Source organism: Mytilus edulis, chromosome 1, assembly GCF_963676685.1.
Source record: "Mytilus edulis chromosome 1, xbMytEdul2.2, whole genome shotgun sequence".
In the NCBI taxonomy this organism is placed as follows: Eukaryota; Metazoa; Mollusca; class Bivalvia; order Mytilida; family Mytilidae; genus Mytilus; species Mytilus edulis.
Window position 1 is genome coordinate 105016309 of NC_092344.1, and position 25933 is coordinate 105042241.

At 32.0% G+C, this 25933-nt stretch overlaps 1 protein-coding gene across 3 annotated transcripts in view; it reads left to right on the plus strand.

Moving 5' to 3' along the window:
• LOC139516991 (THO complex subunit 1-like) overlaps positions 1-25296 on the plus strand; it is a 27552-nt gene extending 2256 nt beyond the window's left edge. The window contains exons 3-18 of one of the 3 annotated variants that reach the window (XM_071307518.1): positions 1172-1232; positions 5391-5457; positions 6065-6183; positions 7316-7364; positions 8372-8467; positions 8916-8989; positions 11885-11934; positions 13133-13241; positions 14247-14378; positions 18675-18775; positions 19563-19680; positions 20274-20374; positions 20739-20954; positions 22618-22889; positions 24289-24476; positions 24736-25296. In XM_071307518.1, the coding sequence (XP_071163619.1) occupies positions 1172-1232; positions 5391-5457; positions 6065-6183; positions 7316-7364; positions 8372-8467; positions 8916-8989; positions 11885-11934; positions 13133-13241; positions 14247-14378; positions 18675-18775; positions 19563-19680; positions 20274-20374; positions 20739-20954; positions 22618-22889; positions 24289-24476; positions 24736-24834 (1852 nt within the window). In that variant the 3' untranslated portion in view covers positions 24835-25296. Of the gene's footprint in view, positions 1-1171; positions 1291-1409; positions 1465-5390; positions 5458-6064; positions 6184-7315; positions 7365-8371; positions 8468-8915; positions 8990-11884; positions 11935-13132; positions 13242-14246; positions 14379-18674; positions 18776-19562; positions 19681-20273; positions 20375-20738; positions 20955-22617; positions 22890-24288; positions 24477-24735 lie in introns of those variants that run through there. The other 2 variants (XM_071307526.1, XM_071307534.1) reach the window with 2 other exon arrangements.
• Positions 25297-25933: the final 637 nt, after the last annotated feature.

Consider the following 25933-nt stretch of genomic DNA (forward strand, 5'->3'; position numbering starts at 1 on the left):
GAGTACACAAATACCAGATCATGCATATGTATATAATTATTGTTAGACCAAATGAGTACACAAATACCAGATCATGCATATGTATATTGTCAGACCAAATGAGTACACAAATACCAGATCATGCATATGTATATTGTCAGACCAAATGAGTACACAAATACCAGATCATGCATATGTATATTGTCAGACCAAATGAGTACACAAATACCAGATCATGCATATGTATATTGTCTGACCCAATGAGTACACAAATACCAGATCATGCATATGTATATTGTCAGACCCAATGAGTACACAAATACCAGATCATGCATATGTATATTGTCAGACCCAATGAGTACACAAATACCAGATCATGCATATGTATATTGTCAGACCCAATGAGTACACAAATACCAGATCATGCATATGTATATTGTCAGACCAAATGAGTACACAAATACCAGATCATGCATATGTATATTGTCAGACCAAATGAGTACACAAATACCAGATCATGCATATGTATATTGTCAGACCAAATGAGTACACAAATACCAGATCATGCATATGTATATTGTCTGACCAAATGAGTACACAAATACCAGATCATGCATATGTATATTGTCTGACCAAATGAGTACACAAATACCAGATCATGCATATGTATATTGTCTGACCAAATGAGTTCACAAATACCAGATCATGCATATGTATATTGTCTGACCAAATGAGTACACAAATACCAGATCATGCATATGTATATTGTCTGACCAAATGAGTACACAAATACCAGATCATGCATACACAAAAAATGAAGATGAACTCTCCACAACTATGTCTGGTCCAAATACACATTGATAAAAATGTCAATGCGTAAGTAAAATGATTTGATATTCCATGATATGTGTCTTTTATTTTTGTTGTTGGGTTGGTCATTGATATAAATCCCGCATCTCATTTCTATTGGCAAAACATTAATATACCACAATATCAAGTGATTTTATTCCTTGTCAATTATAATACACATAAAGTAAAAGATTTACTTACACTCAAACTATGATTACCCAAAGTGCCCTTGTTTAGTAAGTTGGTTATTAAGGCAGAAATTAATGTAAACATTAATTATAGTACTTTAAATCAAACATGAATTGTATCACTATACAGAAAATGTTTGGCTGTTTATTTTCAGTGAGTCAGAGAAGAAATCAGCTATGGACCAAGCTTTACGAGATATTGTCAGAGATTTAGTGGTAAGTTCAATGGTCAGCTATGGACCAAGCTTTACGAGATATTGTCAGAGATTTAGTGGTAAGTTCAATGGTTAGCTATGGACCAAGCTTTACGAGATATTGTCAGAGATTTAGTGGTAAGTTCAATGGTTAGCTGTGGACCAAGCTTTACAAGATATTGTCAGAGATTTAGTGGTAAGTTCAATGGTTAGCTATGGACCAAGCTTTACGAGATATTGTCAGAGATTTAGTGGTAAGTTCAATGGTTAGCTGTGGACCAAGCTTTACAAGATATTGTCAGAGATTTAGTGGTAAGTTCAATGGGAATTTAATAGATGAAAGACTTATAAATAATATATAAGTAGGGGTTTAATGTACATGCTATAAATATTACATGAATTATATAAGCCTTTTCTGCTGTATATCAGTGTTTTCCCTTGGACCTTGACACTAGATTGCTATATTTAAATGTGGTGTTTTAAATTTAAGGGGAACAGTGCTATTTGGAAATACTGGAAAGAACACTGAATGCATAAGTAAACAACTTTTTATACGACCGCAAAAATTGAAAATTTTTTGGTCCTATATTGGTATCACGTTGGCGGCAGCGTCCGTCGTCGTCGGCTTCCAAAGATTTTTGGTTTTCGCACTATAACTTTAATACAAGTGAATAGAAATCTATGAAATTTAAACACAAGGTTTATGACCATAAAAGGAAGGTTGGAATTGATTTTGGGAGTTTTGGTCCTAACAGTTTAGGAATTAGGGGCCAAAAAAGGGCCCAAATAAGCATTATTCTTGGTTTTCGCACTATAACCTTAGTATAAGTAAATAGAAATCAATGAAGTTTAAACACAAGGTTTATAAACAAAAAAAAAGGAAGGTTGGGATTGATTTTGGGAGTTAAGGTCCCAACAGTTTAGGAATTAAGGGCCAAAAAGGGGCCCAAATAAGCATTTTTCTTGGTTTTCGCACCATAACTTAAGTATAAGTGAATAGAAATCTATTAAATTTAAACACAAGGTTTATGACCATAAAAGGAAGGCTGGGATTGATTTTCGGAGATTTGGTCCCAACAGTTTAGGAATAAGGGGCCCAAAGGGTCCAAAATTAAACTTTGTTTGAATTCATCAAAAATTGAATAATTGGGGTTCTTTGATATGCCGAATCTAACTGTGTATGTAGATTCTTAATTTTTGGTTCCATTTTCAAATTGGTCTACATTAAAGTCCAAAGGGTCCAAAATTAAACTAAGTTTGGTTTTAACAAAAATTAAATTCTTGTGGTTTCTTTGATATGCTGAATCTAAACATGTACTTAGATTTTTGATTATAGGCCCAGTTTTCAAGTTGGTCCAAATTGGGGTCCAAAATTAAACTTTGTTTGATTTCAACAAAAATTGAATTCTTGGGGTTTTTTGATACGCTGAATCTAAACATGTACTTAGATTTTTTATTACCGGCCCAGTTTTCAAGTTGGTTCAAATCGTGGTCCAAAATTAAACTTTGTTTGATTTCAACAAAAATTGAATCCTTGGGGTTCTTTGATATGCTGAATCTAAACATGTACTTATAATTTTTATTATAGGCCCAGTTTTTAAGTTGGTCCAAATTGCGGTCCAAAATTAAACTTTGTTTGATATCAACAAAAATTGAATCCTTCAATTCCTTGGGGTTCTTTGATATGCTGAATCTTAACCTGTATTTAGATTTTTGATGTTTGGGCCCCGTTATCAGATTGGTCCACATTGAGGTCTAAAGGGTTCAAAATTGAACTTTATTTGATTTCATCAAAAATTGAATTCTTGGGGTTCTTTGATATGCTGAATCTAACCATGTATTTAGATTTTGGATATTGGACCATAATAGGTAATGTCCAATTTAAAATCACATTCATTATGTGTCAGAAACCTGTGTTGTGTGAACTACAGTCGACTCTCGTTATGTCGAAGTCAGCCGGACCAGAGAAATATTTCGAGATACACGTAGTTCGACTCAAACGTACACCGGAAGTTCGACAATCTAAGGGACACAACTCTTGCTTAGCTTGGTAAAGCTAAAATAAATCCGGGTGAATATGGCAAGGGGATCGATATTCTAGTATCAGATCGATGTATTTGTATGTCACAGTCTTTTATTATTATAATGACATTATTTGTACTTATTCAATTGTTTTTAATTAATGTTGTCAACGATTAACCGGTTAACCGGTCGAACGACCGAATACTGAATACCAAAAACACTAACCGGTTAACCGGACGTTTTTTTCAATTTTAATAGATTTGATATAAATTTGTATCGAAATCATTAAATAGTTATGTTTTATTTTAAAATGTCGTCGCGGTAATTAATTTGACAGATCAATTGTCCAGTCTATTGATTGCTATTGTTAATCCGAAAAACATAAAATTAATTAGAAATTGTCGCTCAGCTTGGGGCAAGATCTTAATGAAACATAATTAGTATACTTGTTATTTTAATTGTAACTTTAAATCAGGAATACGATTAAATTTTACGATTTACTTCATTATTTTATTTTTGATCTAATAGCGTGTAGACCTACTTTTAAATGTGCAACCTCCGTCGTGTAAGGCTTTGATAATATACTTTAAACTAAATGTTAACTAAAATATTGTGAAATGCAATTCAATGTGAATGTACTAAATGTATACGTGATAGTACGAGTAACATGCTTAATCATTTCAAATTGAAACACTCCACATTAATATCGGAGACAAGAGAAAAGGAAAAAATTATCGGCTTCAGACATATTCGCTTCTACGATATCAAGAAGTTTTTTTTCTATTTTTCAATCTGAAGTTGATACAAACGCGATAGTTGATACGGTGTATCTGAATATTAAAAGTCAAACTTCGCAAAGAATCCTAACAAACAAGCCTTATAATGCTAAAGGACAAAAAGCGTAAATTTATGACTTGGATGGAAGATTGTTACCACATCTTATTGCTATGTGAAGGGTACTAAAGATTTAAGGCTTTCAAAGTCCAACTTAAACTACCGGTTAACCGGTTAATCGGTCGAACGATTATCCAAATAACCTGTTAGGCAATAGTGTACGATTTGACAACACTATTTTTAATTCAAAAAAATCCTATGGCTTTTCCAAGAGAGTAATTTCCAATCGATAGTTTCGTTATTCAGGTCGATTATAGCTGACAAAATTGTTTATTCTCGGATACAAGAGATTTAAGAAAATTTTGATTTCTATTCATTTTGTTTTATCTCACTCTTTCTTTTCAAAAGAAAATATAACAAGATTAAAGACGCCGTTTGAGTAGTTTTTAGGTGATCATCAACGGAAGCCATAATCCTCACTTTATACACACCCAAGCTCATTAGTGTAAATCGCAAATTAATTGTTTTGTAAACATTTTAAATACTTTTTCATGAACATTAACAATGTATCACTAATTATTTATCAAAACTCTATAAAAGATAATCTTAGGTAAACACTCATGGAAATAGCATGTCATAAATCAATACAGTTGTCAGTGACCGGAAATTTTAATTACACATGTATTGTCAGATTAACTCTTCAATCCATTTAAATCCTGGAGGTCATGTTTTGACATATGTGTATTAGTTCGAGATAAAAAATGAATTTTGAATGCTTTGTTAACCTTGGGACCGTAAATTTAGTTTGACTCAACCGAAATTTTGACTCATCCAATTTCGACTCATTAGGAGTCGAATTACATACTTTTGTATGGAATAAAGTTCGGGACAACGTGAAAACTTCGACTCATCCGAAATTTCGAGTCAACCGAGTTCGAGACAACGAGAGTTAACTGTATTTAATCACAATCCAAATTCAGAGCTGTATCAAGCTTGAATGTTGTGTCCATACTTGCCCCAATGTTCAGGGTTCGAACTCTGTGGTCGTATAAAGCTGCGCCCTGCGGAGCATCTGGTTATGATTTAGAGTGTCTGTGTGCAATCATGTTTGTAAGACATAGTAAAAAATCAGGCCTTTTGATCAGATTGAATACTTTAGACTGATACTTTTTTTTTCTGTTAAAATTTAGCTAATAAGCTCTAAATGTGCAAGGAGGGGAAATTAATTTTGGACATCCTAAACAAATAAAATTCAAATTTAATAACCATAATTCTAACCAATGTTTAAAACAAATTTAGCAAAACATTACGTTTATTCTTACAGATGTCTGAATCAGGATGTGATATTTACAAGATTATCTTAGAACATTCCATAGATCTTGCTAAACAAGGTAGGGACATAATGTTTTACTTGCTAAACAAGGTAGGGACATACATGTTTTACTTGTGTTAAAACTATATTTCTGAAAATTTAAAGAAAAAGATCATAGTTTAAAACACATTAGATTATTTGATATGCAACTTTAGTTTATCATGTGAGAATTCTTAGTTACATTCGGTTAGTTCACATAAAAAAGATGTGGTATGATTGCCAATGAGACAACTGTCTACAAGAAGAAATGACACAGACATTAACAACTACAGGTCACCGTACAGCCTTCAACAATGAGCAAAGCCCATACCGCGTAGTCAGCTATAAAAGGCTTCAGTCTATTTTACAGTTGCAGTTAACATTGCACAAAAGTTACCGACAATAGTTTATGTATGATAATTTATAATTGGATAGTAAAAAAAACCAACTACTAAAGTCCCCAGTTATTACCAAAAATTCTTGATTGAGGTATGGGTTTGCTCATTGTAGAAGGTGACCTGTAGTTGCTTACTTTTACATCAATTGGTCTCTGGTGGAGAGTTGTCTCATTGGCAATGATACAACATCTTCTTATATTTGTATTAAAACATGAGAGAAATTTTTAACATAATTAATATTTGTTGCAGATGCCTGTTCACACAACACACCACTGGTAATTCTATCTGACATATTTGATGTTATAACCATAGATCAATGTCAAGAGGTGTTTAACTTAGTAGAACAAAAACTTAGTGTTTGGAAATCTGTAAGTACTATCTGTGGATAGAATAAGACTTAGTAGAACAAAAACTTAGTGTTTGGAAATCTGTAAGTACTATCTGTGGATAGAATAAGACTTAGTAGAACAAAAACTTAGTGTTTGGAAATCTGTAAGTACTATCTGTGGACAGAATAAGACTGAGTAGAACAAAAACTTAGTGTTTGGAAATCTGTAAGTACTATCTGTGGATAGAATAAGACTTAGTAGAACAAAAACTTAGTGTTTGGAAATCTGTAAGTACTATCATTGCTTAGAATAAGACTTAGTAGAACAAAAACTAAGTGTTTGGAAATCTGTAAGTACTATCTGTGGATAGAATAAGACTTAGTAGAACAAAAACTAAGTGTTTGGAAATCTGTAAGTACTATCTGTGGATAGAATAAGACTTAGTAGAACAAAAACTTAGTGTTTGGAAATCTGTAAGTACTATCATTGCTTAGAATAAGACTTAGTAGAACAAAAACTAAGTGTTTGGAAATCTGTAAGTACTATCTGTGGATAGAATAAGACTTAGTAGAACAAAAACGTAGTGTTTGGAAATCTGTAAGTACTATCTGTGGATAGAATAAGACTTAGTAGAACAAAAACTTAGTGTTTGGAAATCTGTAAGTACTATCTGTGGATAGAATAAGACCATGATTTACTAGAAAACAAGTGTATTAGAATTATAGTGATGATGAATACAACTCTGACATATATATTCTTATTTTTAAAAAGACTTTTCTGTTTGAAAAATTCATAAATGACTAAAAACAACAATTTGTGTACTTTATTTTAAGAGGTTAACACATGTAGTTATACAGCTATTCTTCCCCTAGTATAAACTTCGTTGAAAAATAAAAAAATGCAATATGTACATTGTTCTAAAATTGAAGGGTTACTGTTCAAGACAATTATATTGATAAACAATAGTCTTCACCACTATAATTGTCTTGAGTAGTAGATAGTAGATTTTATAATGAACAGAGAACCAGCAAAAATATGAGAATTATATAAATCAATAATTTGCTAGTGTATATGTGAATTGTGATTTACCAGTATATTTATTAAGAATGAAAATGACAATGATGAACTGATTCATGAAATTTTATTATATTGTTGATATTCTATATTACAGAAATTATTTTATGATACTGGTAAGAACTACCTTCTCAGAATGTGCAATGGTATGTATCATCAATTTGACCTTTGATAATGTATAAATAGTTTGATAGGAATTAGGAAAGAAATGTGTGTAGGGAGAGGGGAATTGGTTGGGAAACAGTTTGTGCAAATTATTGTATATCTTATTAATATGTTTTACTGCTGTTACTCCATGAAGAATGATAATTAAAAAAACTAGCAAAACTTGAAAAAACTACTTCTGTTATAAATGGATTTGTTTGGTTATTGTTGAGAACTTGTTGTTTGTAGTTTTATATCAAGGTTGGGTTTTTCAGGTACAAGGAAAAAAAAAAAAAAAAATGGTCTCTTGGATTCTATAATTTAATAATAACTCTTATTCTATCGACAATACGAGGAAGAAGATGTTACTAGTAATGAGGAAAGCTTCATTTCCCATTTTGTCATTTAATAGGATAATTGGGGCTTTTAGATTGAAATAAACAATTAATTTCCCCATAGGCGACAATGGTAGCCTTTTTCGAGATACAGACTTTAGAAAGTTGATTTTCTTAACGAAACCTTGCTAGAATCAAAGAAAAGTTATTATGACAGTATTTTTTGGTCCAAAAAATATAGGTTGGCGTTGCTTTTCTTAGCGTATTTTGTACTTATCTCCCATGCCTATCAATTTTGCCCTTAAAAATACGTGTCTTGTCCTAGCGTTGAAAAGTCATCTCAGTGCCTTTAGGGCTACGGAATAATTTTTATTTTGCCTTTTGTATAAAGCAGAGTGCACGAAGTCTCTAATAATAAAAAACAACGGGCGCACATATCGACCAATCAGGATTAGTCATACTCTTAATTCTGAATACCATGTTATGCTCATAAAATGGCTGCGCCCATAAAATCTAATGGTTTATTGTAACCTTTAGATATTGGTTTCTAATTCTAATAGTTTTGGATAATAATTTTTTTAAATGCTAAAATAACTTTTGTTTCATTTAAAAGTTGAGACAATCTAAGAAGTGACTTTCTGATAGATTTGATTGTGTTATACATTTGTTGACAGATATATTAAGAAGATTATCCAAGTCACAGAACACTGTTTTTTGTGGAAGAATACAACTGTTTTTGTCCAGATTATTCCCACTGTCAGAAAAGTCTGGTGAGTTATGATAAAATTTTAAAATTTTTTAAAGAAAAAATGTGACATATCATTTCTTAGACTATGAAAATATTGATATGTTTAATCTTTGAGAAAGTAGAAAGTGATGCTTTAATAAATTCCCAAATCGAAATTGTATTTATAGTTCTGCCCTTGGCCTCTAAAACCTTCATATTTTTTATGGAAATCCAGTTTGATGTTAAGGAATGAAAAGAATTGAAAGTGGAATGCCTAAAACCAATGAGAAAAAAAATATGTGCAGACATAATTTAAAGAACAAATTGTTATTATTTTGATAAAGATATTGTATCATTTTTTTTATTATTCAAAATGATATCATGCAAAAATATATTACCTTTTTATAAAAACAGGCTTGTAATGAATGTTTAAGCAATTTATATTTTTTTCTGAAAAAAGAGTTTTTAGATATATATACTTTTATTTTCAGCTTTAAATTTGATGAGTAATTTCAACTTGGAAAATGTGACTACATTCATGGCAAATGATGGAAAATTAAAAAAGGTAAAAAAACAATACTTAGGCCACACAGTAACTCATTTTCATAATAGACCACTTTTGAGTTATGTCCTTTGAAAATTTAATCAATTATGCATGCTTTTATGACGTCATTTACCAGATAGAGGGGATCACCTATATACCTGATTTATTAACGTTCATCAAGCATCTTAGTGATCATCATTGTGCAGGATAAACTAGAAATTATTTTTTGTTCTGCAGGTACATGATCAAAATTCCCTAATCACAGCAGTGCTGTTGAGCAATGATAAGATTTTAATTTGCCGAATAATTTACACAATAAAGCATATTTTTAGCTCATCTGTCCGTCGTCGTCCTGCGTTAACTTTGACAAAAATCTTCTCCTCTGAAACTACGGGGCCAAATTTAACCAAACTTGGCTACAATCATCATTGGGGTATCTAGTTTAAAAAATGTGTCCGGTGACCCGGCAAACCAACCAAGATGGCCGCCATGGCTAAAAATAGAACATAGGGGTAAAATGCAGTTTTTGGCTTATAACTCAAAAATCTGACGGGGTAAAATTGTTCATCAGGTCAAGATCTATCTGCCCTGAAATTTTCAGATGAATCGGACATTTCGTTGTTGGGTTGCTGCCCCTGAAATGGTAATTTTAAGGAAATTTTGCTGTTTTTGGTTATTATCTTGAATATTATTATAGATAGAGGTAAACTGTAAACAGCAATAATTTACAGCAAAGTAAGAACTAAAAATAAGTCAGTATGACCAAAATAGTCAATTGATCCCCTAAGGAGTTATTGCCCTTCATAGTCAATTTTTAACAATTTTCTTAAAATTTGAAGATTTTCAATAACATTTTCCACAGAAAGTACTGTTATAGATAGAGATAATTGTAAGCAGCAAGAATGTTTAGTAAAGTAAGATCTACAAACGCATCACCATCACCAAAACACAATTTTGTCATGAATCCATCTGTGTCCATTGTTTAATATTCACATAGACCAAGGTGAGCGACACAGGCTCTTTAGAGCCTCTAGTTTAATCAACCACTAGCGCAACATTTAGAGGAAGTGAGGATGCCCTTAGACGCACGAATGATGTTCACTAAAATGAAAGTTTTATGACGGAAATGCAACAGACTAGATAGTGGTTTATTGCTTTAATATATCCACAACATTTGAACTTATATTGATGGTTGTCTCATTATTGAATTACAAACTAACCAGGAGGAGTGACCCTTACACAATTTTTATAAATTTACATAGTCTTTCCAGATCAAAATAGTTACTCTAGCTCATTAATTGTTGAAATTGTTGAAATATATATTTAGAGCAGTGTTCCAGCTAGGCTGTTTTCAGAGGGCACATTTCCGAGTGGCGCCCTGTGCCCTTTTTACAGTTTCCAGGGCGCCCTGCCTTTTTTGAAGATCGATTGCATATTAATTTGCGTATTGATATGATACGCTAATTACTAAATTTTACCTGGGGAAAAGATTATGACTTTGTTTACCACCCCAAGCTAATCAATGGTTACAACTGGTGTCATAATCTGTTGTTATAGGTAATCCGTTTATCGGATGGGTCATTAATGATCATCAACATTAATTCGTTCAAATAGAATCGGTCAGTCTGCAATTATCTTTGAAGAAATGTGTATACAACAACTTGGGCACAATTTGCGATGTTTACCGTAGTTTCATGGAAGAAACGTAATGACAGAAAGTTATAAACTCGTTGAAGACATTGTTTTACTTGTTTTCTGTAAAATAAACAGAAAATTCAGACGTATTTGTCATTGACTGCCTTCATTTTTGATACGAAAATAACAAAATCGGCCTCCATATTGTGATCATATTTACATCATATTTACGTACTGTTTATAATCCTCCAAAGAAGGAGCACACCCGAATAAAGAAAGATAACTCAATCTGATTTTTTTCCTAGCATTGAGTAACCCATTTACATATTCTAAAATGTGTCTCCATACTTCTTGCTTAAGAATATATATGTTTAGGTATTTATTTTGAGTTATGGGAAAAGTTAAAGAGGGTCTTAGTAGCAGTGTTGGTAGGGTGCCTTGGTCATCTTTTTCTGTTTCTTTATTTTTGATACTATTTTTCACTGTTGCTTTATATCCTAAAATTGTGAATTTACTGAGCACAGCTATTTTGTGCTGTATTGCCATCAAGCACAGCAGGGGTAGAAAGGTGAAACTGGTAAAATGTGGTAGACCATAGAAACAGTATGAAACAGATCTCCTTTCAAAACATACTGCATATAAAGTTCAACTGTGCCAAGCAATGATAAAAAAACTTGTGTGACAAGCTGCTTGACAAGTTTTTCAGCCTTAAAAGTAGAAAGATAGGTTTCTATATGGGCTAAAGATGTTGTTCTTGTATAACCTGTGATTCAACGAAAAAACACAAATGTTTGATTAACATCTTTTATTAAAATATGCCCTTTTCATATTATCATATCGCGCGTTAAATGCCCTTTTTCAGGATTGGCACCCTGCCCTTTTGAAAACCTAGCTGGAACACTGTAGAGGTTACTTTTCTGCTATGAAAGGTTGCTTCACTAGGCGACTTATTCAGGCTCTTGGTAGCTTCTATTTACAAAATACAATGACTTTTATTTACATACTACAAATGTCTTGTATGAATTGTATAGGCTTATTTGTTTACATCCTCGTTCTTTTGTCGATAGTTGTCACGTTAGCTATCATACCACATCTCCTTTCTTTTATATTTCAATGTTTGTGGACTAGGGTAGATTTTTTGAGAACAGACATTAAGGTTCCCTCAAAAATCAAACGAAATATAATGAGACCTTCATTTTCACTTTTGTTTTGTTTTCATATAACTACATCAAATGAATGGAACTTGAAGATATAATGATAATAAATAGATTTTCAATGTAGGAAAATGGTGAAGATAAAATGGAGGTTGAGGACGGAGAGATGGATGATGGGTAAGTTAATATCAATCATTTAAATATGGTAGTTTATTTTTTTCAGAAATAATTTAAGTCGTAATGTTTGATTAAATCTCAGACTGTGACAAAAAGGAGTAGGTCCGGTAAGGGCCGATTTTGGCCTCAAATTTCAGGTTCATCTAACGAAAGTTTTTGGACACTTTTTAAACACTTAAGTGTCTATTTCAATTGATTCGATTAGTTTATCTGAAAGATTTTAAGTGATTTAATCATTACAAACGCTCTGATTCAAGCTTAGATATGAAAAATCTATCAAATATGCCAAAAAACGTCAATTTTCAGATGGTTTTTGTCAAAAATGAAAGTGGCCGCATCCGTGTTCATCCTCAACCTTTAGATATGTTTTGTATTATCATCAAATACAACTTACATTTCAATATTATGAATGAACACGAATGCGGCCACTTTCATTTAATTTTAAGACGGAAACCGTCTAAAAATTAACCAAAATGCTAAAATTTTGAAGATTTCAGTAATTTAGCATGACTTAATGATGGTAGAACGCGATTTTTGTGCATTGTATTGTCAAAAATAGCTCATATTTATGTAGCAGAAGCATTCTTCTTTCCAAAATATAGCTTAAAGATTAAATTTTCACAATTTTGTAAAACTGCTATATTTTGGGGCCAAAAAGGGGCCTTACTGAACCTACTCCTTTGTTAAAGTTTATATAAAATTTATGATTTATGAGGTAGTTTGTTTTGAATTTTAAATCTTGATATACATTAAAAAGTTTCCTGTTACTAAATCTGTCCCATAGTTGTGAATTGACATGCTTTTGAAATAATAGAAATTGAGGAAAGGTTGTTCAGTAGAATACATGATCTTCCAATTGTTGATTTTTATCGGAAAACTATGACATTATAAAGCTATCTTTTTGACACAATTTCCTATGACTTGTTTCACCCCAAATTTCACCAGGTCAGCTTGGGTAATTTATTCATAAAATCGATATGGGAATACTTGCATATTGTAAGTTTGCCCATCTGACCAATATTTAAAAATTATCTTTTGTTTTTACATTTGAACAGTTCCTAGCAGAAAATTTTAAGATACCAGTTATGGAGTCTGATAAGGTTTTAATGTTGATAAACGTACAATAGAAACTAATATGCTCCATGTACCTATATTTTAAAAACTCCACAATAATTATTATTATTTTTTTGAAATACAGATGTTCACCAGTAGATTACAACCTGTACAGAAGATTTTGGTCCTTACAAGATATCTTCAGAAAACCTAATCAGTGTTATGAGAAATTACCATGGAAACAGTTTGTTGCAGTAAGTAAATTACCCCAAATGATTTTACATTTTCGAGATATCTTTCCTATAAGACTATAAGTTAGGTTTTTATGCCCCACCTACGATAGTAGAGGGGCATTATGTTTTCTGGTCTGTGCGTCCGTTCGTCTGTTCGTTCGTTCGTCCGTCTGTCCCGCTTCAGGTTAAAGTTTTTGGTCGAGGTAGTTTTTGATGAAGTTGAAGTCCAATCGACTTCAAACTTGGTACACATGTTCCCTATGATATGATCTTTCTAATTTTAATGCCAAATTAGAGATTTTACCCCAATTTCACGGTCCACTGAACATAGAAAATGATAGTGCGAGTGGGGCATTCGTGTACTGAGGACACATTCTTGTTTATTTGTGAGAAGACGTTATTGAAATACATATATATCCTTGTTCATAAACCAAATCTGTTTTAAACTTGACTAAAAAAATGTATGAGCTGCCTGCATTTAACTATACATTGTATATAAAGTTCAGAAGCTGGTTACATTTGAAAAATTAAATTATCTTTTCAAATTATTCCAAGATGTAAAAGTAATGTTTATTCTCTGATTACATGAGAAGAATAAAAGGATGTGCTGGTAGCGATACACACATAAGAATTTTACAATTTTCAAGGCCATTCATTGTAGATCTTTTCCAGTATGTACCTTTTATTTTTCATTCACATACTTACACACACATGTTGCTGTGGGAACTTGAGAACATCTTTTGATATGAAGTAAATTCTGTAAAAATATTATTTGTGAAAAAGATTCTTTTTTTTTTGGTCATTTATTTCACATACATTACAAAAAAGTATGCAGTTTATTTGGTATAAGTAAATTGTGTTGAATTTAATGACCTCAAAATCCATGGAGAGTACTGAATAACAGTACTTTTGTTGAATATAATCTGATCAATGACAAGATAGAAAGGTTTTTACTTAATATATTATTGATAACCATATCTGTATTAGATTTCTTTAAGTACTTATATCACTTGTTTTTTTTGATAGAATTCTGAAGCAGTACTGAAGGCTTTTGCTAGTGCTAAACTTGATGACAACAAATCGTCCAGACGAAAACTGGACAAAAGAAGACAAACGGAAACAAAAAGTTTCTTTGCCAAATATTTAACAAGTGAAAAGGTAAGTGAACATTCAGCAATACTATATTGAATGTACTGTGGATATCTGAACTAAGTTATCCACTACATCGGAATTGACCATGAAGTTTCATGTTTTTTAGCTCATCTGGTCCGAAGGGCCAAGTGAGCTTTTCTCATCACTTTGGGTTCGCCATCGTTAACTTTTACTAAAATCTTCTCCTCTGAAACTACTAAGATAAATTTAACCAAACTTGTCCACAATCATCATTAGGATCTGCAGTTTTAAAAATGTGTCCGATGACCCCGTCTGGGAACCAAATGTCTGACATGGGCAAAAATAGTACAATAGGTAAAATGCAGTTTTGGGCATATATCTCTGAAACCAAAGCATTTAGAGCAAATCTGACCTGGATAAAATTGTTCATTAGGTCAATATCTATCTGCGCTGAAATTTTCATACCATTCAGGCAACACGTTTTTTGGTTACTGCCCCTGAATTGCTAATTTTAAGAAAATTATGCAGCTTTTGGTTATTATCTTGAATATTTTTATAGGTAGAGATAAACTGTAAACAGCAATAATGTACACCAAAAGTTTTACCTACAAAGAGGTCAACATGACCAAAATGGTCAATTGACCCCTTAAGGAGTTATTGCACTTTATAGTCAATTTTTAACAATTTTTATAAATTTTGTAAATTTTTACAAAATATTTTCCACTGCTACAACTGGGCCAAGTTCATTATAGATAGAGATAACTGTACGCAGCAAGAATCATCAGTAAAGTAAGATCTACAAACACATCTCCATCACAAAAACACAATTTTGTCATGAATCTATCTGTGTCCTTTGTTTAATATGCACATAGACCAAGGTCACGAGGTGAGCGACACAGGCTCTTTAGTTTTTGTATTAACATTAAATGTTTAATACCAGTATTGTATCCAGTTTCATGTATACATTTTTGCATATTTTACTGTTATCTTGCAAACTCTTACTATAATATTATCTTACAGTTATCAGACTTGCAGTTAAATGACAGTAACTATAATATTATTTTTCAGTGGTTAGACTTGCAGTTAAATGACAGTAACTATAATATTATTTTTCAGTTATCAGACTTGCAGTTAAATGACAGTAACTATATTATTATTTTTCAGTTGTTAGACTTACAGTTAAATGACAGTAACTTCAGGAGATATGTTTTAGTACAGATGTTAATCCTCTATATTATTTTTCAGTTGTTAGACTTACAGTTAAATGACAGTAACTTCAGGAGATATGTTTTAGTACAGATGTTAATCCTCTATATTATTTTTCAGTTGTGAGACTTACAGTTAAATGACAGTAACTTCAGGAGATATGTTTTAGTACAGATGTTAATCCAGGGCTCACGCTACCAGGCGACTTGGGCGAAGAAGTCGCCTTCCCGATCGTCACTTCGCTTTCCCCGACCCCCAAAAGCGAAAACAAGTCGCCCTGTTCTTGACGATAGTCGCTTTCAGTCGCTTCCGTCATCGGACATTTTAAATTTTTACCAAGTTGATGAAACATCAATTTTTTATTGAAAATTAAAGAAATTCAGACATAAACGATTCATTATCTTTAGAAAAGAGGTTGAAGCATTGTCTTCGCAGTGTGTAGCAGGTTATTTGATAAAAATACAACTTTTTATCACTTCGTGCATTTCCGCAAGTGCCGGCACTTGTTACTCGAAAACGTACATCAACCTCAATTTCGGCGGCAAAATAAGTTTGTTTCTTCATTTAAACGTGATAAAAGTTGCCTCCAGTAAATTTTTAATCCATTTATTGCATTAAAAACGTCATGTTCCTTTCCAAATAACTTGTCAAACATCGTTTATTTTTGTAAATTTTTTCTTGCATTCGTCCGCCATTGACCGATTTCTAAACTCCGGTTCTGAACCGCACCAGCTATGACCGAAATCCGTACTTTTACAATAATTACTACGTACGGACGCACAGATGGAACAGCTGACAGAAGAATATTGATCCCAAAGGGAAAAATTACGCATTCCACACGCATTAAGAGACTTTTGGTGACATCTAATTGATTGGTGTATATAATTCCCTATATTTTTTGTGGATTGTTTCAAACTATTGATTAAAGTTGTTTAACTCTGAGACTATTATACTAATATCAATATATTATGGCCCAGCTTAATAACTTTTATATTTTTTTTATGAGAAACACTGAATGTCATACACAAGATCATTTTTGATTAAATTGTAATTGATATATTATAATTTCTTTACATTTTTTAAAATAACTTTTTTTTTTGAGTGCTAGATATTTAGTTGGTAGTTTCTCACAAGAACCTTAGTAAAACTTAAACAACTTTTAATTTCAAATGTTACTTTAATTGTAATTTTTAGCTCACCTGGCCTAAAAGGCCATGTGAGCTTTTCTCATCACTTGGCGTCCGTCGTCGTCGGCGTCGTCGTCGTCGACGTCGTCGTCGTCGTCGTCGTCGTTAACAATTTTTCAAACATCTTCTCCTCTGAAACTACTGAATGGATTTGAATGAAACTTAACATGATTGTTCCTTAGTATATCCTGCACAAAGTGTGTGCTTCGATTTTTGATCCGTCAAAAAACATGGCCGCCGTTACTTAAAATAGAACATAGGGGTCAAATGCAGTTTTTGGCTTATATCTCAAAAACGAAAGCATTTAGAGCAAATCTGACATGGGGTAAAAATGTTCATTAGGTCAAGATCTATCAGCCCTGAAATTTTCAGATGAATCAAACAAACCATTGTTGGGTTGCTGCCACTTAATTGGTAATTTTAAGGAAATTTTGCAGTTTTTGGTCATTATCTTGAATATTATTATAGATAAAGATAAACTGTAAACAGCAAATATGATCAGCAAAGTAAGATCTACAAATAAGTCAATTTGACCAAAATTGTCAATTGACCCCTTAAGGGGTTATTGTCCTTTAATGACAATTTTTCACAATTTGTTCATCATATTTGCTAACTTTAAAAAATCTTCTCCTCTGAAACTACTGAATGGATTTGGTTAAAACTTAGCATGGTTGTTCCTTAGATTATCCTGCACAAAGTGTGTGCTTTGATTTTTGATCCGTCAAAAAACATGGCCACCGTTACTTAAAATAGAACATAGGGGTCAAATGCAGTTTTTGGCTTATATCTCAAAAACAAAAGCATTAAGAGCAAATCTGACATGGAGTAAAAATGTTCATTAGGTCAATATCTATCAGCCCTGAAATTTTCAGATGAATCAAACATCCAATTGTTGGGTTGCTGCCACTTAATTGGTAATTTTAAGGAAATTTTGCAGTTTTTGGTCATTATCTTGAATATTATTATAGATAAAGATAAACTGTAAACAGCAAATATGATCAGCAAAGTAAGATCTACAAATAAGTCAATTTGACCAAAATTGTCAATTGACCTCTTTAGGAGTTATTGCCCTTTAAAGACTTTTTTCACAATTTGTTCATCATGTTGACTTACTTTAAAAAATCTTCTCTTATGAAACTGCTGTATCAATTTCAGCCAAACTTAGGCTAAATGAGTTTCAGAGTTTCAGAGTATCTAGTATAAATTTTATATTTCATTTCCTTGTATGTCAAGAAACAGCTCCTATGGCTAAAATAGAACATAGGAGAAAATGATTTTTTTTTGCTTTTGAAGAAAATAGGATGATTCAAAGAACATTTAAATAAATTGAAAAGCCAAAATAATCATTGATGAGAGATTAAACCAAAACAATTCAGGTGAGCGATTCAGGCTCTTGAGAGCCTCTTGTTTTACTCAGATATGAATTGAACAATATAAAAAGAACATTATTTACATATGGCCCTTTATACTATTGTAAAATCCAAACATTGTATTGCACCGCGCGAATGAGCACTTCTCTTTCAAATCTCACCACTTCTCCCTATCAGTTTCAAAAAGAGAAGTCACTTCTCCCTATAATTCTGAAGTAGTGTGAGCCCTGTTAATCCTCTATATTTTTTTTCAGTTGTTAGACTTACAGTTAAATGACAGTAACTTCAGGAGATATGTTTTAGTACAGATGTTAATTCTCTATATTATTTTTCAGTTGTTAGACTTACAGTTAAATGACAGTAACTTCAGGAGATATGTTTTAGTACAGATGTTAATCCTCTATATTATTTTTCAGTTGTTAGACTTTCAGTTAAATGACAGTAACTTCAGGAGATATGTTTTAGTACAGATGTTAATCCTCTATATTATTTTTCAGTTGTTAGACTTACAGTTAAATGACAGTAACTTCAGGAGATATGTTTTAGTACAGATGTTAATCCTCTATATTATTTTTCAGTTGTTAGACTTACAGTTAAATGACAGTAACTTCAGGAGATATGTTTTAGTACAGATGTTAATCCTCTTCCAGTATCTTACTGCTCAAGTTAGATTTAAAAGGTAACTTTTATATATTACAGTTCATTTGTGTTTTCATGAAATGCTTATCTTACCTGGGGTGAATTCTTAGTTGTCTTTTTCCCCAACCTTTCTGGCAAAGTTTGAGCTGTTCCTGTTGTATGGATATTTGAGTAGAATGATTCTAGACCTTATATTGTTTTAATTGGGTGCAAATATTCCTTCACTGTGAATGTTTTGCTTGTGTTCTTGTTTGTAGAATGTTCCCAGAGTCAATGGAGTCCTTCTTTAAGTAAATGTTCCACCCCCAAAGACCAGCCAGTTTTATTTTTGGAATGTTGTTTTAATGGTTTTTGTTTTCCTTATGGTTATGCCAGTTTAAAATTTTTTTTGTGTGCATAATTACATACCTCAGTTCCTTTCAACTGCAAATGTATTATGCCATTTTGAAATTTATGTGAGAACCATTAATTTTATGGATAGATGCAAGTTCAGTGATGAAGACTATTTCGAATCTGCAGTTTGTTACACCATGCTCCATTGGATGTGTTTAAATATCCTACTGTTTCAAACATTACCAATCTGTTAGTTTTCTCTGAAGTATGTTAATCTATAAGTTTTACTAAATGATGGGAGCTTTAACTGTACCAAATGGTTTTTTTTCTACATGAATTTGGCATATAGTTGCATTCAAGTTTTTATAGTGATGAAATCTAAACCTTACTAAATGATCTTATGCATTTTTTGTTATTTAAAGTTCCCGTGACATTAAATAAAAATGATTTAAAGTTGTTTTTAATTTGATTTAGTATGTAACTTTTATGTTCAGTTCCAGCCAAGTTTTAAGTGAAGATAATCTAACCTGGACAAAGGCAACGCAGGATAAAGTTTACCAGCTGATCAGAGAGACTCCTCCTGATGGGGATTCATTTGCTAAAACTGTGGAAGTAAGCCATGTGTTTAGTTGTCAGAGATTAAGAGAAGTTTTGTGATAGAAATGTTATCTTTGTTTCCCCTAAATAAACATCACAGCCACCAAAAGACACACATTTTACATATAAAATTTTACGTCAGAGATTAATTTTCAGATACATGAAAAACTTTACAATCACTTACAGTGGCATTAAGATACACAAGGAAGTAAAGCAGCATCACATAAAAGTAACTTTTATGAACTTTAACATCCATTTAAAGATTTCTAATATTAAGCAACCTACAGTCTTTAAATTTAAAGGGTTAATTGAAAGAACCATGAATTATCTTGTTTTCAAGTTTATTTCCATATAGCGCCATATAAGATAGAATAGACTTTTGGTGCAAATACATGCTGATTGAACTAATAGTTGGTTCTAATATAACGTGCTACTTTCACTTTGTGAATAAACCCATGCTCACTATCACTCGGGCAAAAATAATCACGAATATAATGCCCACTCATGTTAAAACTACAATAAAGTATAGCTTGCATCAATTTTTTCTTTATTAAATTACATAACATTTGTTTTTACTTGTTTAACTCTACTACTATTTATATTTGTAGCATACCTTGACTCGTGAAGAATTCTGGAATAAATGGAAGAACGATAGTTGTCCTAGTTTTGAAAAGGAGCCCATGTCAGAAAATCCTAAGCATAAAACAAAGTATGAATAGCACAATTTTTTAATTATTTAGATGGAAATATAATTAGATGTCTTGAAAATGTTAATACACAAGATTCAAAACTTATTACAAATTCAGTAACCTCAGAGGAGTGTAAATTATATGTAAATGATTTTAAAAATTGATGTCAATATCAAAATCTTGGAAAGGTAAAAAAAAGAATATGGTGACAACCTCTTATTTGATTTTGAATAGGGACATATAAATCTTTGCAAACTTTGCTTGTTAGTTCACATATATGTACTGTGATTTCTAATATCCCTCCTTGTGGAAGAATTTATTGATTTGAATCATTTATATGAGCCACCGAACTCACCACATACGTGAAAAAATGTATCTTTATAGAGCAAAAAGACGATGGGTTGGAGATGATTTACAAGCAAGTGGTGGAAAGTTTGTGAAGATGGGAAGTGCTGAATTAACAAGATTATGGAACTTGAGTCCAGATAATATGGATGCTTGTAAAGATGAGAAAAGAGTCTTTTTACCACCATTAGAGGACTATTTCAGTGACGCAATAGATCAAAATGATCCTGAGGCCATGATAGAGGACCAATATAAGTAGGTTTTGCCTATATAAAAAACTTGGTTATGTTTCCTAATTAAATAGAAATATACATTTTATTGCATGAAAAATTTATTTTTCCTTTTTATACGACCCCAAAATTTTTTTGTCCGAAGACATTGGTTTCCGGATAATAACTTAAGTTTAAGTAAATAGATCTTCATGAAATTTTTTAAGAAGGTTCAATATCACAAAAGGAAGGTTGGGATTGATTTTGGGGATGATGGTCCCAACCAATTAGGAATTAGGGGCCCGAAAGGGGCCTAAACAAGAATTTTTCTAGTTTCAGGATAATAACTTGTGTAGAAGTATTAATTGCTCTGAAATCATACCGCAATGTTTAAAATCACAAGTAGCAGGTTTGGATTCATTTTAGGGGTTATGGGGCCACAGTTTAGGAATTAAGGGCCAAAAAGGGGTCAAAACAAGCATTTTTCTAGTTTCAAGACAATAACTTATGTGTAATTGTATGGATCTCTCTGAAATTGTACCACAATGTGCCATATCACAAAGGGAAGGCTGGGATTAAGTTTTGGGTTAATTGCCCAAAATATGTAGGAATTAGGAGCCAAAAAAGGGCCAAAAAGAAGCATGTCTCTTGTTTCCAAACAATCATGACAATAACTTGTGTTTAAGTGTATGGATCTCTCTGAAATTGTACTACAAGGTTCAATACTGCAATGGAAAGCATGGGATTGAGTTTGAGGGTTAATGCTCCAAGGGGGTTTCAAAAAGTTGGGGGGGGGGGATTTTTTGTTTACCATTTTTTGAAGGGCTTCCTTTTTTTTCAAAATTTTTCAAATTTCGAATTTTGAAAAGTTTTAAAAAGAAATCTTCAATTGCACAGTATTAGATTTGTAAGATCTTTGACCACATTAATTTTGTGACAAAAACCTAAATTATCAAAAATTTGATCACAATCCAAATTCAGACAGAATCAAGCTTGAATATTGTGACCAAATTTGCCCCAACGATTCAGGGTTCAATCACTGGGGTCGTATAAAGCTGCGCCCTGCAGAGCACCTGGTTTCCATACTGATATTCTTTTTTGGACACCAGTATTGCTAAGTTACAAATAAAAACAACCTATTAATAAATCTGGGGAACCCATTTGAATTTATTTTAAAACACCCCCTCCAGAATGAAATTTCAAAAAAAAAAATTTTTTTTAGATTTAGTAAGCCATGAAAAAAGAAAAAATGGTTATATTTGTAATATGTCTGTTGTAATAGTTCACATTTGTAGAAAATTAAAATGTTAAGTTAGGAAGGAGGTTTCTTATATGTATCTATGATAAATGTCACCATTAGATTTATTTAACAGTTAAATATTTCTTTTTAATGTGGGATTGTGTTAAATATTTTATATCTGGTTTCCCTTTCCATTGGTTAGGTTTTAAAGTGTTTTTTTTTTTATGATAGTCCATTTCTCAGTGCTTGACAGTTTAGATCTGTTTCCTAGAAAATGTACATGGCAGGTTAACAATAAATTATGTGGTATAAAAATTCTTCATAAATAATAAATTTCCATAGCAATACTGATATTATTGATTTAAAAATAATTATGTTAGCAGGTGAGATATTTATGCTGTCATTTCAATATATATATACAAGTAACACAGAATTACCATTTACTGATAATTGATTATCATCATTGCAGGTTAATTAATGACCAGATATTCCAATGGAAGTCATTAAGATTGCTAGCCAGGAGGAGTCCTCACTTCTTTACACATACAAACACTCCTGCCGTACCTCAACCACAGTACCTAGAAATGATGTTAAATAGATTGGCAAAGGAAATCCATCCTACCACTGGTTCCCAGTCAATACAGGAGAACCAGGTGGAAGTAAAGACAGACATTGGTGATGAAGAAGAGGCCATTAAGGAATCTCAGGAGGACAATGATCTCAGACAAAGTGGAGACCAAGGTAATGTTGTGTGTGTCTGTGTTGATATTATTAGCATACAATTTTTTAACACTGGGTATGAATACAATTATTGTGGTAGGAAACAAACATACCATTCATTATGTCTGTCTGTCAGGTCATAGAACATACCGTTCATTATGTCTGTCTGTCAGGTCATAGAACATACCATTCATTATGTCTGTCTGTCAGGTCATAGAACATACCGTTCATTATGTCTGTCTGTCAGGTCATAGAACATACCGTTCATTATGTCTGTCTGTCAGGTCATAGAACATACCATTCATTATGTCTGTCTGTCAGGTCATAGAATATACCGTTCATTATGTCTGTCTGTCAGGTCATAGAACATACCATTCATTATGTCTCTCTGTCAGGTCATAGAATATACCGTTCATTATGTCTGTCTGTCAGGTCATAGAACATACCGTTCATTATGTCTGTCTGTCAGGTCATAGAACATACCGTTCATTATGTCTGTCTGTCAGGTCATAGAACATACCGTTCATTATGTCTGTCTGTCAGGTCATAGAACATACCGTTCATTATGTCTGTCTGTCAGGTCATAGAACATACCGTTCATTATGTCTGTCTGTCAGGTCATAGAACATACCGTTCATTATGTCTGTCTGTCAGTTCATAGAACATACCGTTCATTATGTCTGTCTGTCAGGTCATAGAACATACCATTCATTATGTCTGTCTGTCAGGTCATAGAACATACCGTTCATTATGTCTGTCTGTCAGTTCATAGAACATACCGTTCATTATGTCTGTCTGTCAGGTCATTGGGTATATTCCTGTAATCCTAGATAAGAATTTTATAATGACTCAATATACTTTAAAAAAAAAAAAAAGGCTTATATTATTACACCTACTGTAGATTATTTCATGGATTGAGCAAAACTGACATTTTCATGGATTTTCTATTTTATTGTTTTGCCAAAGTCTGAATTTAAGCATATTGAAAATTTGTTATTCACTGAATATCAAACTTTGTGGTTCACCTATTAACCGACATAATCCATGAAAATTGATATCTTAAAAATACTGAATCCACAGTACATCTTTACTCAGTACATAAATATGCAAGGTGAATACATATTGGTTGAATTATAACGTATCTCTAATAAATCATTTCACAGTTTCCACAAGACAACACTGGCAATACAGTTTATACAACCCTTGATGACAAGTATACTAGCAAGGTATTTGAAGGAGGAAATCCTATCTGTAAGGGAAACAAATTGTCTTTTTTTTTTTGCAGATTTAAAGCACGTCTTATAGCACTCTTGCTAAAAAATCAAAAGTGACACTTTGGTAACCTTGGTCCTTTGCATCGGCTAATATATTTGATATTATGTGTGTGATGTTGCTAATCAAAGATTGCTTTATTTTAAAGGAAAGGAGGATGAAATCAATGAAGATGCTTTAACACCCCAGCTTATGGAGGAATTATCAAAACAGGTTGGCAGTATGTGGAAGAGACTTGGCTTGGAACTAAACTTCCAGGAGGATGATATCTCCTATTTTGAAAAAGAAAATGAAAGTACTCAAGAAAGAGCATTGAAAATGTTAACTGTTTGGCAGGTGTGTACTGGTTTTAAATCTATAATTAAACAATTTACTGCTTTATTGTTTAAAATTATTGAATTTATAGAATCTTGACCAAGATGATTAGTTTTTGGATACATTTGTTACATATTTACTATTGACATCACCAAGCAAATGGGTTTTATTTAAAAGTATTTCAAGTATGACAGAACTGAATGAAGCTGTAACATTAGAATATTTTTATGTTTAAGGTAACTTCTATCTTTAAAATCATAAAAATTCATCTTAATTGTAGGAAACTGATCCAGACCGAGCTACAATATCCACAGTAAAAATGGCCATGAAAGAGGTTGGAATGACAGAGGCCATGGAAGCTGTATTTGGGGTATCCTGATGCAATGAAGCAAAAATAAAATACTTTTTGCTAGAATAATCCATCACCTCCATAGGAGGAGTTGTGGGAAAACATGACATTGTGAAAAGACACCAACATGCAATATTGTAAAGAACGTCGATCATTAAGAAATGTTTATTGTAAAGTATCATAATTTTGAAAAAGGCAGCAATAATACATATAATGTAATAAAAATTACATCAATAATCATATAGGACAAAATGTTAACTTTCTGATTTTTTTCTGATTTTTTACTGTAAGAAAATTGATTATGAATGAATTCTTGAAAGTAATATAAGTCATTAAAATATGTGAATTGTCAAATTGAATTGAAAGAATGAGTGAAATAATTAATATTGTATTATGAACTCATTTTAGTATTTTTTTTATTTTGATATTCTCAAACGGATGTAACTTCTGTTTAATTTGTATTTTGTTAAGAATAAAAATCATTGAACTAAATAACATTTTCTTCTTCTGCATGGCATGTAAAAATACTTACGGGTAAGTATTTAAAAGCTCTCTCTAAGTTGTATTATTTATACCTGCAAAACACAATGAAAACACAATTGGGATTGCTATAATATGGCAAGAGTACAGAAATGTCCTAAAGTTTAAAAAAACATGATTACTTAGTGTTTTAAGGCTATTCATGAAAGTCAGTTTTTACTCTCAGCCTAAAAATATTTTGAGTTAAAGGTTTGATTTTTTTTGTGTATGAATTTTTAATTAAATGCAAATTGTATCATACAAAAAAAATAAAAATTAAAAGAAATAAATAGACATTCTTAAACAAACAAAATATATGTGTACAACGTCTTGAAATGGTAAGGCAACAATTGTTAACAAGATGATGATAACACAATTTCTATCTGGATTTGATTTTTAAAGAAGCACTTATACCATACAATTGACATTTGGTTAGATGTTGCTCAAGCACAATGACACACTGTATTGTATGTGTAACATAAATGGTAAATTTTCCTTTGATCTTCTGGTGAGTTAACTCGGTTATTTTTAGTAGAGTGTGTTAACTGAAAGATTTTTTAGTTATTTCACTCTCCAATCCCGCCGTAGAGAACTTCTCGTTTGAACAGCA